This window comes from Lagenorhynchus albirostris, chromosome 7 (genome assembly GCF_949774975.1).
Source record: "Lagenorhynchus albirostris chromosome 7, mLagAlb1.1, whole genome shotgun sequence".
In the NCBI taxonomy this organism is placed as follows: domain Eukaryota; kingdom Metazoa; phylum Chordata; class Mammalia; order Artiodactyla; family Delphinidae; genus Lagenorhynchus; species Lagenorhynchus albirostris.
This window is the reverse complement of record NC_083101.1, coordinates 8,557,020-8,573,284: the sequence shown is the minus strand read 5'-3', so window position 1 is coordinate 8,573,284 and position 16,265 is coordinate 8,557,020. Positions and strand designations below refer to the sequence as shown.

The following is a 16,265-nucleotide window of genomic DNA, read 5'->3' as shown; positions in this document are numbered from 1 at the left end:
AACCCTCTGACATTGGAACTGATTTGTTTTAGCTCCACTGCTTATATTTCTGCAACCTTAGGCAACATACTTAAATTATCTAAGCATCAATTTCCTCATCTGGAAGTAAGGGGATAAAATCGACTCTATCTCATGAGTTGGTGGAGGTACTATGGAGATAATTCATGTAGAGTGTGCGGCCTAATACTTGGCACTTAGAGCTCTTTCCGTGAACGTCATTATTTCCAGAGCAATGAGAAAGACAGAAAGCATCTTAATTCACTTTATAAAGTAATATAACCCTGAAAGCATGACAGAAATATATACTGAAAAGAAACCTACAGATTCATCTCACCAACAAATATGATACATAAGTCATTTTTTTAAAGCCAGCAATACAGTATATCCACAGAATACCTATAAGGGTGTCTTCCAGAAATCTAAGAACCATTCAGTGTAAGAAGAGCCAATGGTATAATTCATTACATGACTATGATTTTCACCATTTAACCTATTCGCTAAATAGTTGCCAAAAAAAAAAAAGCTTTCAGTAAAATTCAATATTCATTTCTGAGAAAACTGCTTTATAAACTTGGAATTGAAGGGAACTTCTTCAACATGATACAGAAACTGACCACAGGCATCCAGTAAATCACTAGAGGCATGTCAGAATGAGAAAAGAATGTTCCAGCAGTCTGTCTTACACACAGGGCACAATGTAGATGTCAATGGAGTTTCCAACTGTATATTCAGTAAGATTCCATTTTGGTAAGAAAAGTACATATGTACATGTAGGGAGAAAATTTGAGGAAACCATATCAAATCATTAATAATGATTATATCTTTGGATAGAGGATTCGAATTATTCGTTATGTTTATCCATGTTTTCCACATTAATTGAGTTACAGTAAATTTTTAAAATTCTACAAAGAATATGAATTCAAATAAGATGCTGCCGAGATGTGTTCCAGGTGAAATGTGCCTGTTACAGGGTAACAAACAGAAGGGCGTGCCTCTGCGGGCACCAACTCCCAAATGTTGTGGAAACTTCAGCCCAGAACGGAGAAAAACTTTAAACTCAAGTTACACTCAAGTTAGAAATCACTTAACTTACTGGTTCACCTGGTGCTTCTTCCTACACCCCAAGGACCTTCAGCATGTTTCTATGATGTGGATTTAGACAGGTGTCTTTTCTAATGAGAACATGTGGTTACAGCCCTGTTTGTACACTTTTAACAGTGACTTTTCTGGTTCTTTGGCATCCGGTTCATTGCTACCTTGTTTACTTTCTAAATAAGCCTCTTAATGGCATAACTTTGTTCCATTACAGAATGCAACTGCTCTGCCAGGCACTTGGCGAAGGACAGACGTGCACTTAGAGAACCCAGAATACCACACCAGATGGTATTTCAAGTATTTTTTAGGACAAGGTAATTATGTCATTACAGTGGTTGGGAAGAAAGGATATTCAGAATGAAAATTAGTGTTGGTATAATTTCTGGTACCCTATATGTGTGAAACTTATCAGTTTAGGGACACTGAGGTCAGGGGATTTCATTTCAAGGTCAGTTGTAAACTTTGTAGATTTGTAAGCTTTGAAGATTCAGCCCTAGTAGGTTTTCCTCCGTTTTAAATTTGTTGTTTATATTTTATTTTATATTTTTATCTTAAAATTTTTTATTTAGTTAGTTTTTGCTAGTTGTTTTTGTCCCTGGGGAGTGAAAGAGGATTAGATAGTATGAATGAGTGATTTGCAAGATGAGAAGAATTTGCAGGGCACAAAACAATTTTAGACTTAACAAGGCATGTACCCGGTCTATAGTGGGCCTTGAACACTTAGTTCAAGGCAGTGAGGGGGAGAAACGATTCCCTGAGCTCCAGGGCCAATGCAGAACAGAGAGGCATTACGCTGTAGGCTCTGGTGACCAGGATTTGTTTATCACCTACCATGTGCCAGGCAATGTGCTCTTGCAAAGGCAGCTGTGATCCCTGCCCTCGTGGAGACTATAGACTGTTTGAATCCTGGTTCTGCCGTTATCAACATAGGACCTTAACACTAGTTCCTCCCACTTCTCTGAGTCTTAATTCCTTATCTGTAAAGTGGGGGTATTACTAGTACATACCTAGGAGGTTTGAACAGAAGTGTCAGTGAGGCACATTAAGCCTGGCGCCTGGCACATACCAAGAGCTCTGTCATGAATAGTGATGTACATTTGAAGTGAAGGGCTCATGTGAACATATATGGAAAGGTGGGAAACAGGAGCGTGGTTAGCGACAGAAGGCAATGGGAATGGAAATATAATCACTATGGCAGGATTAGAAATGGGTTAGATAAATTGCTTATCAGGCTAATGCATTTATTTATTTGTAGAAGATGTGATACTTGAGCTATAAAATGAGAGTGAGCAGACCCAAATGATGTCTTTTTAAATATCGGATACTGTATTATTCCAAGAAGTTCACTTATTTGGCAAGACATATCTCTTTATAAAGAAAGAAATTGGGGGGCTTCCCTGGTGGCGCAGTGGTTGAGAGTCCGCCTGCCGATGCAGGGAACACGGGTTCGTGCCCTGGTCCGGGAAGATCCCACATGCCGTGGAGCGGCTGGGCCCGTGAGCCATGGCCGCTGAGCCTGCGCGTCCAGAGCCTGTGCTCCGCAACGGGAGAGGCCACAACAGTGAGAGGCCCGCGTACCACAAAAAAAAAAAAAAAAAAAAAAATTGGGGGAAAGTTGCTATCTTCCCAAATGCTTGAAAGCATAGTGCCTGGAGTACTTATGACTTCAGAGAAAAGTGGTGCCGTCAGTTTGGATGCCTTCAGCTGCCTCAACGGGCTTAAACAATAAGGGAAACAACAAGAGACCCAGAGGTAGGGCAAGCTCTGGGGTTGGTGGAGTCAGAGGCTTAGTGATGTCATCCATGCTGGCCTTCCTCAGGGTCACAAGATGGTTGCAGCAATTCCAGGCATCACTTCTAGACACCACCGTGTCCAGGGGAAAAGAAGGCCATCTTCAGGAGTGAGGAGGCCCTTCCAGAAACCCCTTGACACACTTTTCCTCCTGTCTCATTGGCCAGAATTGGGTCACATGTTCATTCCTGAGCCCATCCCTGGCAAGGGGAACAGGAGGGCATGATTAGGGTAGAGTCACCAGGTTCTGTCCTGAACTGGGCTGGAGATTACTGTTCCCTGATCCTGTGGGAAGGGCTGGCTGCCACCTGCCGTGCACACTGCTCCCAGTGCCTGGAGGAGCCGGCTGCATCTTCACTGTTCTGAACCTGCCTCTTTTCCAGTCCATCAGAACTACATTGGAAATGATGCGGAGAAGAGCCCCTTCTTCCTGTCGGTGACCCTCTCTGACCAAAACAATCAGCGTGTCCCTCAATACCGTGCAATCCTTTGGAGGAAAACAGTGAGTATCAGACCTGCACCTGGAGTTTCAGCACCACTCCAGAGTTTAATCAGTGTCATTGTCAGCCTTTTTCTACAAGGGTTTTTGAGTTTGGCTACTGAGGATTACCCTGTTCACAGGGGAGACCTTCACACTCTGAGTTTAAGAGCAATTTTTCCTATATAAGCCACTAAGTAGACATGTTCATTCCCCTCAATCTCTGCCCTCTAGGAATACACGACTATGTTATTATCGCTGTTACTGATACTGAAAGTGATGAGCTGGCACACCTTCAACCAAAAGAAACAAGATTTAGTGGAGGAATATGATACTGTTACATGGGCACGGCCCCTGGGGGCTCCTGTTTCCATGAGTCAGTTGGTCAACTGCTGAATCAGCTGTGCTTCTAGGATTTCTTTGAGGCTTAGCTCCTTTCATCAATTTCATGGTGTGGAAAAGCAACCCTAGATCTAACAAGTACCTCCTGCCCACAGTGGGCTCTGGACACTGAGCTGGGGACAGCGGGCTGAAAGCAAGCCCTTTCAACTCCAGGACGCAGGTCTTTCTTTAGCTCAGGAAAGTTTTTTTATGTTCATTGGTGTTGCTTCTTTTCATGTTCTGAATTTTTTCTATTAATTCTTATATTCGACCTCTGTCTTTCATCTTTTACCTTTTCTCATTATCTTCTTCTCTTGTTTCTTTTTTGCTTTGCTTCTTAGAGAATTTTTTAGAGACCATATCAACACTAGAAAGAGCAAAGGGTTTGGAGTTAAGCAAACTAGGGTCAAATCACCTCAATAACAAGCTCATTTTGTGTGAATTTGAGAAATTTGCTCATGCCATCTGAGCCTCCATTTTCTTCTTTGTAAAATGGGGAAAGTTCTGGGCTGTGGCTCACAGGGTGATGAGCACTAACAAGACTGCCTGAAGTGAGATCTTGCTTGAAAATTTACCCAGTGTCCCAAATCGTCAAATCTTAAAACTGGTTAGCTGCCTAAAGGGTAAAACATCTTATTCTTGAATTGGTGAGTACGGTGTATAATTTAAAAAGCGATAAAATAAACCACACTTAGAAAATGTTAGTTCTATTATTTAGTGGTCCCACCTGATGGGTACATTTGTTGAAATCCAGTATTTAAATAACTGCATGCTGATTTATATATATATATACATATATACAGCAGGTTCTTATTAGTCATCAATTTTATACACATCAGTGTATACATGTCAATCCCAATCTCCCAATTCATCACACCACCACCACCACCACCCCCGCCACTTTCCCCACTTGGTGTCCATACATTTGTTCTCTACATCTGTGTCTCAATTTCTGCCCTGCAAACCGGTTCATCTGTACAATTTTTCTAGGTTCCACCTATATGCGTTAATATACGATAATTGTTGTTCTCTTTCTGACTTACTTCACTCTGTATGACAGTCTCTAGATCCATCCACGTCTAAACAAATGACCCAATTTCGTTCCTTTTTATGGCTGAGTAATATTCCATTGTATATATGTGCCACATCTTCTTTATCCATTCATCTGTCGATGGGCATTTAGGTTGCTTCTGTGACCTGGCTATTGTAAGCAGTGCTGCAATGAACATTGTGGTACATGACTCTTTTTGAATTATGGTTTTCTCAGGGTATGTGCCCAGTAGTGAGATTGCTGGATCGTATGGTAATTCTATTTCTAGTTTTTTAAGGAACCTCCATACTGTTCTCCATAGTGGCTGTATCAATTTACATTCCCACCAACAGTGCAAGAGGGTTCCCTTTTCTCCACACCCTCTCCAGCATTTGTTGTTTGTAGATTTTCTGATGATGCCCATTCTAACTGGTGTGAGGTGATACCTCATTGTAGTTTTGATTTGCATTTCTCTAATAATTAGTGATGTTCAGCAGCTTTTCATGTGCTTCTTGGCCATCTGTATGTCTTCTTTGGAGAAATGTCTGTTTAGGTCTTCTGCCCATTTTTGGATTGGGTTGTTTATTTTTTTAATATTGAGCTGCATGAGCTGTTTATATATTTTAGAGATTAATCCTTTGTCCATTGATTCCTTTGCAAATATTTTCTCCCATTCTGAGGGTTGTCTTTACATCTTGTTTATGGTTTTCTTTGCTGTGCAAAAGCTTTGAAGTTTCATTAGGTCCCATTTTTCATTCTCATTTCATTATTTTTGTTTTTATTTCCATTACTCTAGGAGGTGGATCAAAAAAGATCTTGCTGTGATTATGTCAAAGAGTGTTCTTCCTATGTTTTCCTCTAAGAGTTTTATAGTGTCCGGTCTTACATTTAGGTCTCTAATCCATTTTGAGTTTATTTTTGTGTATGGTGTTAGGGAGTGTTCTAATTTCATTCTTTTACATGTAGCTGTCCAGTTTTCCCAGCACCACTTATTGAAGAGACTGTCTTTTCTCCATTGTATATCCTTGCCTCCTTTGTCATAGATTAGTTGACCATAGGTGCATGGGTTTATCTCTGGGCTTTCTATCTTGTTCCACTGATCTATGTTTCTCTTTTTGTGCCAGTACCATATTGTCTTGATTACTGTAGCTTTGTAGTATAGTCTGAAGTCAGGGAGTCTGATTCCTCCAGATCCATTTTTTTCCCTCAAGACTGCTTTGGCTATTCGGGGTCTTTTGTTTCTCCATACAAATTTTAAGATTTTCTGTTCTAGTTCCATAAAAAATGCCATTGGTAATTTGATAGGGATTGCACTGAATCTGTAGATTGCTTTGGGTAGTATAGTCATTTTCACAATATTGATTCTTCCAATCCAAGAACATGGTATATCTCTCCATCTGTTGGTATCATCTTTAATTTCTTTCACCCGTGTCTTATAGTTTTCTGCATACAGGTCTTTTGTCTCCCTAGGTAGGTTTATTCCTAGATATTTTATTCTTTTCATTGCAATGGTAATTGGGAGTGTTTCCTTAATTTCTCTTTCAGATTTTTCATCATTAGTGTATAGGAATGCAAGAGATTTCTGTGCATTAATTCTGTATCCTGCAACTTTACCAAATTCATTGATTAGCTCTAGTAGTTTTCTGGTGGCATCTTTAGTATTCTCTATGTATAGAATCATGTCATCTCCAAACAGTGAGTTTTACTTCTTCTATTTCAATTTGTATTGCTTTTATTTCTTTTTCTTCTCTGATTGCCGTGGCTAGGACTTCCAAAACTATGTTGAATAATAGTGGTGAGAGTGGACACTTTTGTCTTGTTCCTGATCTTAGAGGAAATGCTTTCAGTTTTTCACCATTGAGAATGATGTTTGCTGTGGGTTTGTCGTATATGGCCTTTATTATGTTGACGTAGGTTCCCTCTGTGCCCACTTTCTGGAGAGTTTTTATCATAAATTGGTGTTGAATTTTGTCAAAGCTCTTTCTGCATCTATGTAGCTGATCATATGGTTTTTATTCTTCAATTTGTTAATATGGTTTATCACATTGATTGATTTGCCTATATTGAAGAATCCTTGCATCCCTGGGATAAATCCCACTTGATCATGGTGTATGATCCTTTTAATGTGTTGTTGCATTCTGTTTGCTAGTATTTTGTTGAGGATTTTTGCATCTATATTCATCAGTAATATTGGTCTGTAATTTTGTTTTTTTGTAGTATCTTTGTCTGATTTTGGTATCAGGGTGATGGTGGCCTCATAGAATGAGTTTGGTAGTGTTCTTTCCTCCACAATTTTTTGGAAGAGTTTGAGAAGGATGGGTGTTAGCTCTTCTCTAAATGTTTGATAGAATTCACCTGTGAAGCCACCTGGTCCTGGACTTTTGTTTGTTGGAAGATTTTTTATCACAGTTTCAATTTCATTACTTGTGATTGGTCTGTTCATATTTTCTTTTTCTTCCTGGTTCAGTCTTGGAAGGTTATACCTTTCTAAGAATTTGTCCATTTCTTCCAGGTTGTCCATTTTATTGGCATACAGTTGCTTGTAGTAGTCTCTTAGGATGCTTTGTATTTCTGCGATGTCTGTTGTAACTTCCCCTTTTTCATTTCTAATTTTATTGATCTGAGTGAGTCCTCTCCCTCTTTTTCTTGATGAGTCTGGCTAATGGTTTATCAGTTTTGTTTATCTTCTCAAAGAACCAGCTTTTAATTTTATTGATCTTTGCTTTGTTTTCTTTGTTTCTATTTCATTTATTTCTGCTCTGATCCTTATGATTTCTTTCCTTCTGCTAACTTTGTGTTTTGTTTGTTCTTCTTTCTCTAATTCCTTTAGGTGTAAGGTTAGATTGTTTATTTGAGATTTTTCTTGTTTCTTGAGGTAGGCTTGTATAGCTATAAACTTCCCTCTTAGAACTGCTTTTGCTACATCCCGTAGGTTTTAGATCATCGTGTTTTCATTGTCATTTGTCTCTAGGTATTTTTTGATTTCCTCTTTGATTTCTTCAGTGATCTCTTGGTTACTTAGTAATGTATTGTTTAGCCTCCATGTGTTTGTGTTTTTTACGGTTTTTTTCCCTGTAATTCATTTCTAATCTTATAGCGTTGTGGTCAGAAAAGATGCTTGATATAATTTCAATTTTCTTAAATTTACTGAGTCTTGATTTGTGACCCAAGATGTGATCTATCCTGGAGAATGTTCCATGCGCACTTGAGAAGAAAGTGTAATCTGCTGGTTTTGGATGGAATGTCCTATAAATATCAATTAAATCTACCTGGTCTATTGTGTCATTTATAGCTTCTGTTTCCTCATTTATTTCCATTTTGGATGATCTGTCCATTGGTGTAAGTGAGGTGTTAAAGTCCCCCACTATTATTGTGTTACTGTCGATTTCCTCTTTTATAGCTGTTAGCAGTTGCCTTATGTATTGAGGGGCTCCTATGTTGGGTGCATATATATTTATAATTGTTATATCTTCTTCTTGGATTGATCCCTTGATCATTATGTAGTGTCTTCCTTGTCTCTTGTAACATTCTTTATTTTAAAGTCTATTTTATCTGATATGAGTATGGCTACTCCAGCTTTCTTTTGATTTCCATTTGCATGGGATATCTTTTTCCATCCCCTCACTTTCAGTCCTTTCAGTTACATACATGTCCCTAGGTCTGAAGTGGGTCTCTTGTAGACAGTATATATATGGGTCTTGTTTTTGTATCCATTCAGCAAGCCTGTGTCTTTTGGTTGGAGCATTTAATCCATTCACGTTTAAGGTAGTTATTGATATGTATGTTCCTGTGACCATTTTCTTAATTGTTTTGGGTTTGTTTTTGTAGGTCCTTTTCTTCTCTTGTGTTTCCCACTTAGAGAAGTTCCTTTAGCATTTGTTGTAAAGCTGGTTTTGCGGTGCTGAATTCTCTTAGCTTTTGCTTGTCTGTAAAGCTTTTGATTTCTCCATCGAATCTGAATGAGATCCTTGCCGGGTAGAGTAATCTTGGTTGTAGGTTCTTCCCTTTCATCACTTTAAGTATATCATGCCACTCCCTTCTGGCTTGTAGAGTTTCTGCTGAGAAATCAGCTGTTAACCTTATGGAGTTCCCTTGTATGTTATTTGTCGTTTTTCCCTTGCTGCTTTCGATAATTTTTCTTTGTCTTTAATTTTTGTCAGTTTGATTACTTTGTGTCTTGGCATGTTTCTCCTTGGGTTTATCCTGTATGGGATTTGCTGCGCTTCCTGGACTTGGGTGGCTATTTCCTTTCCCATGTTAGGGAAGTTTTTGACTATAATCTCTTCAAATATTTTCTCGGGTCCTTTCTCTCTCTCTTCTCCTTCTGGGACCCCTATAATGTGAATGTTGTTCCATTTAATGTTGTCCCGGAGGTCTCTTAGGCTGTATTCGTTTCTTTTCATTCCTTTTTCTTTATTCTGTTCCGCAGCAGTGAATTCCACCATTCTGTCTTCCAGGTCACTTATGCGTTCTTCTGCCTCAGTTATTCTGCTACTGATTCCTTCTAGTGTAGTTTTCATTTCAGTTATTGTATTGTTCATCTCTGTTTGTTTGTTCTTTACTTCTGCTAGGTCTTTGTTAAACATTTCTTGCATCTTTTCGACCTTTGCCTCCATTCTTTTTCCAAGGTCCTGGATCATTTTCACTATCATTATTCTGAATTCTTTTTCTGGAAGGTTGCCTATCTCCACTTCATTTAGTTGTTTTTCTGGGATTTTATCTTGTTACTTCATCTGGTACATAGCCCTCTGCCTTTTCATCTTGTCTGTCTTTCTGTGAATGTGGTTTTTGTTCCACAGCCTGCAGGATTGTAGTTCTTCTTGCTTCTGCTGTCTGCCCTCTCTGCATGCTGGTTTTTTTTTTTTTTTTTTTTTTTTGCAGCACGTGGGCCTCTCACTGCTGTGGCCTCTCCTGTTGTGGAGCACAGGCTCTGGATGTGCAGGCTCAGCGGCCATGGCCCACGGGCCCTGCCGCTGCGCGGCACGTGGGATCTTCCCAGACGGGGACATGAACCCATGTCCCCTGCGTCGGCAGGCGGACTGTCAACCACTGCGCCACCAGGGAAGCCCTGCATGCTGATTTTTATCTCAGCTACGTAGTGTATCAAAACTGCTATGTAGGGCTTCCCTGGTGGCACAGTGGTTGAGAGTCCGCCTGCCGATGCAGGGGACGCGGGTTCATGCCCCGGTCCGGAAAGATCCCACGTGCCGTGGAGCGGCTGGGCCCGTGGGCCGTGACCGCTGAGCCTGCGCGTCCAGAGCCTGTGCTCCGCAAGGGGAGAGGCCACAGCAGTGAGAGGCTCGCGTACAGTAAAAAAAAAAAAAAAAAAAAAAAATTGCTATGTAGCTCTTTTTGGAAAAGAAATTAGCAGAAACTTAAAAGAACAATAATTTAAAATTTTTTTTTAATTTTTTAAATTTTAAACATCTTTATTGGAGTATAATTACTTTATAATGGTATGTTAGTTTCTGCTTTATAACAAAGTGAATCAGCTATAAATATACATATATCCCCATAAGGAACAGTAATTTTTTATACACACATACATACACACACATTTGCATGCATGCATACCTATATAGCAATAAAGTAGCAACTTCAAAAAGCCCAGAAAGAATTTCCAGAAATCACTACAGAATAAACTGTGGCTAGGAACTTTTTGTGATGATTAAAACTAGTACTAGTAATAACAATAAAATCTAACATTTATTGAGCACTTACTGTATGCCAGGTAAGTCCTCCAAATGCATAGGTGTTATTATAGGTTAGGGAACTTAAATGACATGACTGAGGGAGATGGCAGACCAGGCAGAACCCAGGACTGCATGCTGAGCTGTCACCACTGTACATAACTAATTCTATATGTAATTCTTTGACTCATGCTTTCACTCTCCCTTTCCTGTGAGCTCCATGAAAGGAGGGGACATAACTGCTTTGTCCTCAGTATCCCCACCAGCAAGCCCAGTGCCTGGGACATAGAAGGAGCTCGATAAATATCTGTTGAATGAATTCATGAAATGATTAATAATTAATGAATTGAAGTCCAACTTAACCAGTGTGCTCTGCTACCTCTATTTATATAAACTTCTATGTTATGTTTCAGAAATTTTTCTTTCTTTAAGCAGGTTTAAGGTAAAAATCTGATCTAAAATAGTTAGGTCTTACTCGTGAATTATTTCCTGCAGACAAGTTTTGGCCTTACCCCTCTCCCCATGCCACTGCAGTTGGGGTCAGTCTTGCCATCAGCATGGCTGTCCTTGAAGCAAGTTTAAGCGTCAGTTTTAGAAGGTAACGCTGGAGAACGGGTGCCAGTTTTCCCCAAGTGCATGATCATCTCTTCTCCTTAGTCACCTACTGAGAAGGGCTGGTGCCTTCGTCCAAAGCCTCTTACCTTCTGCACCAGGAAGGCTGTTTTCTGGCCCCCTCCATTTTTTTTTTACGTATTTTTCTTATGTTTGCCTATTCCAGTCTCTTCTGGCTTAAATATTCTCTTCGGATGACTCTGTCCCTTTTGGACAAATAATCAGCCTTTCCGATTTCAGTTCTCTAGCCCTGTTTCTCCTGAAGTAAATGTGTGGGTATGTGAAGAGAGGGTCTCTGAGGCCTCATGGTGGTGGGAGAGGAGGACCTGGGATCCACACGGGGCCCTCTGGGTTCTTTCTGGTTTCTGCTTTGGAGAAGCAACCACTGAGGTGTAACTGGTCTCCTCCGGCTTTTGGGGGGGGTCACTGAAGAGCACCTGTCCCTGAAGTCCGTGTCCCAGCCGTTTGCTCCGTGCAGTGAAGTCACTGCACATGTGAACGCTCTCACCTGATCCCAGGTCTCTGCCGGTTGCTGAGCCTCTCGGAAGTGCTGCACCCTCTCAGCCCCGGGTCAGACGGGAGGAGGCGGGAGCGTCGCCTTAGGCTCAGGTCTCTAATCTTGCTGGCCATCCATGCTGGAAGCTACCGAGTTACTGCCCCTCACTGTGTTCAGACAGGCTCTACCTGGACTTCAGGACTCCTCTGGAAGGCCATGCCTGGGAAGTGAGCCTCTAGTCCAGGTGCCTCCAGGTCTTACCTTGATGTGCTTCCCCACCCCTACCCCTATCAAGGCCTGCCCTCGGAACGGAGGCGTCAAGGGCCCCAGCACCTAACCCCTCAGCTTCCCTGTCTTCCTCTTCCTTCCTTCCACTGAGGCAAGGGTCCGTGTCGCACTTCTGCTACCTCCCTCCGGAAGAGATTTTCTCAGTCCTATCTTCTTCCTTCAGAAAACAGTCACTTCACCTCCTCACCTGGGACAGTTGCCAGGTACTGGGGCAGGAAGAGTGAGGCAAAGGCAAGGGGAAGTTTTACTTATTTTAATTTCCAAAGATATTGTCTGTATTACGTTATAAATTGTGATGAGCACTCTGAAGGAAACGAAGACAGGGAACGAACGATACGGAGGCCTGCCAAAGTGAGATCGTCCAGGGAACGCTTCCTGAGGAGGTGACATTGAAAGAGACCCACAGGATGAAAGGGAACCAGCCACATAGAGAGTAGGGGGAGGGGTGGGGGGACGTTCCAGACAGAAGGAACAGGAAATACAAGAGAAACAGGAGCCTTCTGGGGATGACTCTTGGATGGTGAGAGAAGTCAGGGAGGTGGGATTGAGACCCAGGACCACCATGGAGGCAGCATGAGGTGGGCAGAAGGAGCATTAATCCCCTTCTTCTGAGAAGTGCCAATGCCCAAATCCAGAGCCTCTTCTCTTGGCCCTAAATTATGTGCAGGGCTGGGTAGGTGTTTGCTGCCCACTGAAGGGCAGTGAGGAGATGAACACATCAAAGCAGAACATCGGCGTCAGGGCCAGTTATTGAGCCCCTGTTGGCCCAAAGCCAGCGCTGGAGGCTGTGGGGAATCCAACAATGCAGGTGACTCAGCGCTCCCTCCCTCCGCCCGTGAGCTCACATTCTCTCATTAAACAGAAACACAGCTAAGCGTATAAACCCTGCTAGAAACTGTCTTGCACATCTCTGGCTGTGTTCCTTCTAAACCCAAAGAGAAAAAATGACTCACACTTGTAAAAATTCCATCCAGACAATACAGCAAGTGAAAAAGAAGAGGATCAAAAAAAAAAAAAAAAAATCCAACTACCCAGTGATAATCACCGCAGTGTCCTTCTCGACATCTGTCCGTAAACACACACACACACACACACACGCGCGCGCGCGCGCGCGCTAAATGGGGTAATGTGGACGTGCACTTCTGTGTCCTGCTCTGCTCACCTAGTGTTGCTTGATATGCACGTGTACTTGACTCTCCCTGTGCGTTTTTTGGTTCCACTGAAAACAGAGAACTGGAAGGTGTTTTTTCTAGAACAGCAACCCTGGAAAGCCACAAAAAAAAAATGACGGGGAGGAAGAGCTTTACCCCTTTATAGTGAAGAAAAATACAGATCCACAATCCCAAGAGCCCTGGGTTTCACATCCATTTCAGCAGCTTGTGACGATGATACCAGCACCCAGGCAGGGCTGATCCTCCCTCGCGCATTCCATACATTCCCCCCAAAGCTGCCCCGGTCTTCTCTTAAAAGCTGCCTTTGGTGTGTTTGGTGAGAAGAAAAGGTAGACAAGCAAGGTCAGATTCAAGACCCTGTTCTAGATGGGTTGGCATCCCACACAGGTGACCACAGTATGAGGTAAGCTGGGGCTGGTGAAGAAGCAAGGCCACAGGACTAACTCAGGTTTCAGTGGGTGGGTCATGTGGAATTTGAAAATGCATATTCCTATCATAATATTTATATGTAGAAATTTTTTTAAATCTACTTAATGCAAACTACAAAAAAAAAGAAAAAGAAAAAGCTCAACCTAATTTCCTTGGCTAGTAGAGAATCCAAAAGAAGGGCTCTACCTGGTGCAACTTCTGACACATAACTGGGAAGACATACTCATCCCCAGCCTGGAGTAGGGGTGAGAATACCCAGTTCTCCAGGGCCCTGGGTGTGAAAGTTTACTTTGCCAAAAGAGATCATGGGCTTGAAAAGTTTGGGGAACTCCACTCCGTGCAATTGGTCAGGGCTCGGACACATGAGTTTGCAGATGTGTCCCGAAAACACGAACAAACTTGCCTGATTCCTACAAGGAATGTCCTTTCCCTTCTCTAGCTGTTTGTGCTGCCGATGTTATTATTAGTCATAGTTAGAAAGGGAATTTTATACGTGGACTGCATCATAATCTCTTTTGCTAAATAAGTATGTAGTATAAATCCTTTGTGAATTATAAATCTGTATCGTCTCTTTCTTGGAGATTGTAAAAGAGACTAGCCCTCATCTCTCCTGGGTGCTCAGATGTGGGACTGAGCCATCAGGCAATCCTTCCTTCATTCCCTTTCGTTCAGCCAGTATTGATTGAGTACTTCCTATGAGTTGGTCACAATGGGTACTCATGCAGAGAGGAAGAAACAGACTTTAAATAAGTAAACACAGACAAATATAAAAGTACACATTATGAAAACTTCTCTGAAAGAATTGGGTGATTTCTAGTTTAAAAACTCTTTGACCTGGAGGAATCACATTTGGGTCCCATTGAATGTGTGGAGACAGTTTTCTTCTTCTGATCTTTGAGGCTTATCCAATTCTTGGCTCAGAGACCAAACCCCCTTCTCCTCTGGTTCAGACGGCTCATCTGCTCATCACAGCACCTGAGACAGCACGGACCCAGCAGTCCAGACGCTGAAGAATAATGCTTAAAGCGTAAATGCCGGGACTTCCCTGGTGGCACAGTGGTTAAGAGTCCGCCTGCCAATGCAGGGGACAAGGGTTCGATCCCTGGTCCGGGAAGATCCCACATGCCAAGGAGTAACTAAGCCCGTGCACCACAACTACTGAGGCTGCATGCCACAACTACTGAAGCCCACGCACCTAGAACCTGTGCTCCATAACAAGAGAAGCCACCACAATGAGAAGTCTGCACACAGCAACGAAGAGTAGCCCCCGCTCACCGCAACTAGAGAAAAGCCCATGCACAGCAACGAAGACCCAATGCAAAAAAAAAAAAAAAAGAAAAGCGTAAATGCCAGGTAGGGGGGAATGGTGGAAGATGCTGTCGAACCTCAGTAAGAGTTTTTCTAACATAAAATGTATTTATATATATGAAGAAAAATGAGAAAGACTGGATATGGGTTTCTTTTAAATGACCAGGTAAGACTCTCTCAGAGATGGAAATTGCCAGACTTCTCACTGGTTTGCTGTTTTGACTTTCCAGGGTACCCAGAAAATATGCCTTCCCTACAGCCCCACAAAAACGCTCTCTGTGAAGTCCATCTTAAGGTGAGTACGAATGAGCAGAAACCCATAACCCACCTGGCACCCATAAATGGGTTTTTTCCTGTGATCATTCTGATGTCAGCTTGCTATTTCCTTGGACCTTGGCGTTATACTCAACATTTTGCTAAGCTCTCGACATGCATTACCTCACTGAATCTTCACAGCAGCCCTATAGAACAGATAGTGTTATTGTCCCCATTTTATGGATGAGGAAATAGAGGCTCGGAAGGACAAAGCCAAGATCACACTGCTTGTGTATAGTAGGACTGAGGCGCAAGTCCAGGTCCGGCTGGTTCCGAGCTTTGCTCTCAAGCACTTGTGTTCTGCATGCGTCACCTGCTTCTTTTTTCCGGCACGCATGCAAATATTTTGGTTTCGTAAAGAAAATCAAGAAATTTTTTTCCTTTCATTTTTCTGGTTTGAAATAGAACTCAGATGTCAGCAAATGCTTCTCTGAGAAGAACGTGCTTATTCTTAACCAACAGAAAGTTAAATGAATGGAACGAACCGCTCGCCGCTCGGTGCTCAGCTGCCTCTCGTGCTCCCATCTTTCCACCTCCCTCTCATCTCTCCCCCATGTCGGGTGGCAGCCTCCCCTCGGGAATGCCACCACGCAGGTCGGTCGGCCTGTTGCTCTGTCACCAGCTAAGATGTTACATCATAGTAACAGTAGCTTCTGTTTGTTAGGTGCTGTGCTAGATGCTTGACAAGCATTCTCTTGGGGAATCTTTAAATCAGCTCCATAAAGTAGATCTGTTGCTACCACCACTCCGCATAGGAGGAATCGGAGCCTCAGAGAGCTGAAGAGATTTGACAAAGATCTCACAGCTGGTAAACCACAGAGCTGGGAATTAAACCTGGGTTCGTGTGATGCCAGGGCTTGGGCTGTCAATCACTAATGCCATCCTGTGTGAGTCTGAGACCTTATCCTGGTGGCCTGGTGATCTAGTCTTTATTTATCTGCAACTAGGTGGTGGCAGGAGGTGGTGTTTTTGATGTTCCCACCCACGACTCGTACTTGCCAGAATGTCTGTTAGAGTGACAAACTTGACTGTCAGTTAGGGATTGCAATTGGCTGATGAAAGGGTCCAAGGATTAAGAAGTAAAACATTTCATATCTCACGTTCACATTGACTTCATCTTCAGATTGCAGACCTTCTCCCCAGGCCCCATGATCTTTCTCCTGGCCAGTCTGAAGCCCGA

At 42.3% G+C, this 16,265-nt stretch overlaps 1 protein-coding gene across 1 annotated transcript in view; it reads left to right on the top strand.

Annotated features, from left to right (window-relative positions):
- GARNL3 (GTPase activating Rap/RanGAP domain like 3) overlaps positions 1 to 16,265 on the top strand; it is a 154,332-nt gene that overhangs the window by 79,844 nt on the left and 58,223 nt on the right. Inside the window, exons 5-7 of the mRNA XM_060154318.1 lie at positions 1,310 to 1,409; positions 3,270 to 3,388; positions 15,001 to 15,065. Coding sequence (XP_060010301.1) covers positions 1,310 to 1,409; positions 3,270 to 3,388; positions 15,001 to 15,065 — 284 coding nt within the window. The remainder of the gene's footprint in view (positions 1 to 1,309; positions 1,410 to 3,269; positions 3,389 to 15,000; positions 15,066 to 16,265) is intronic.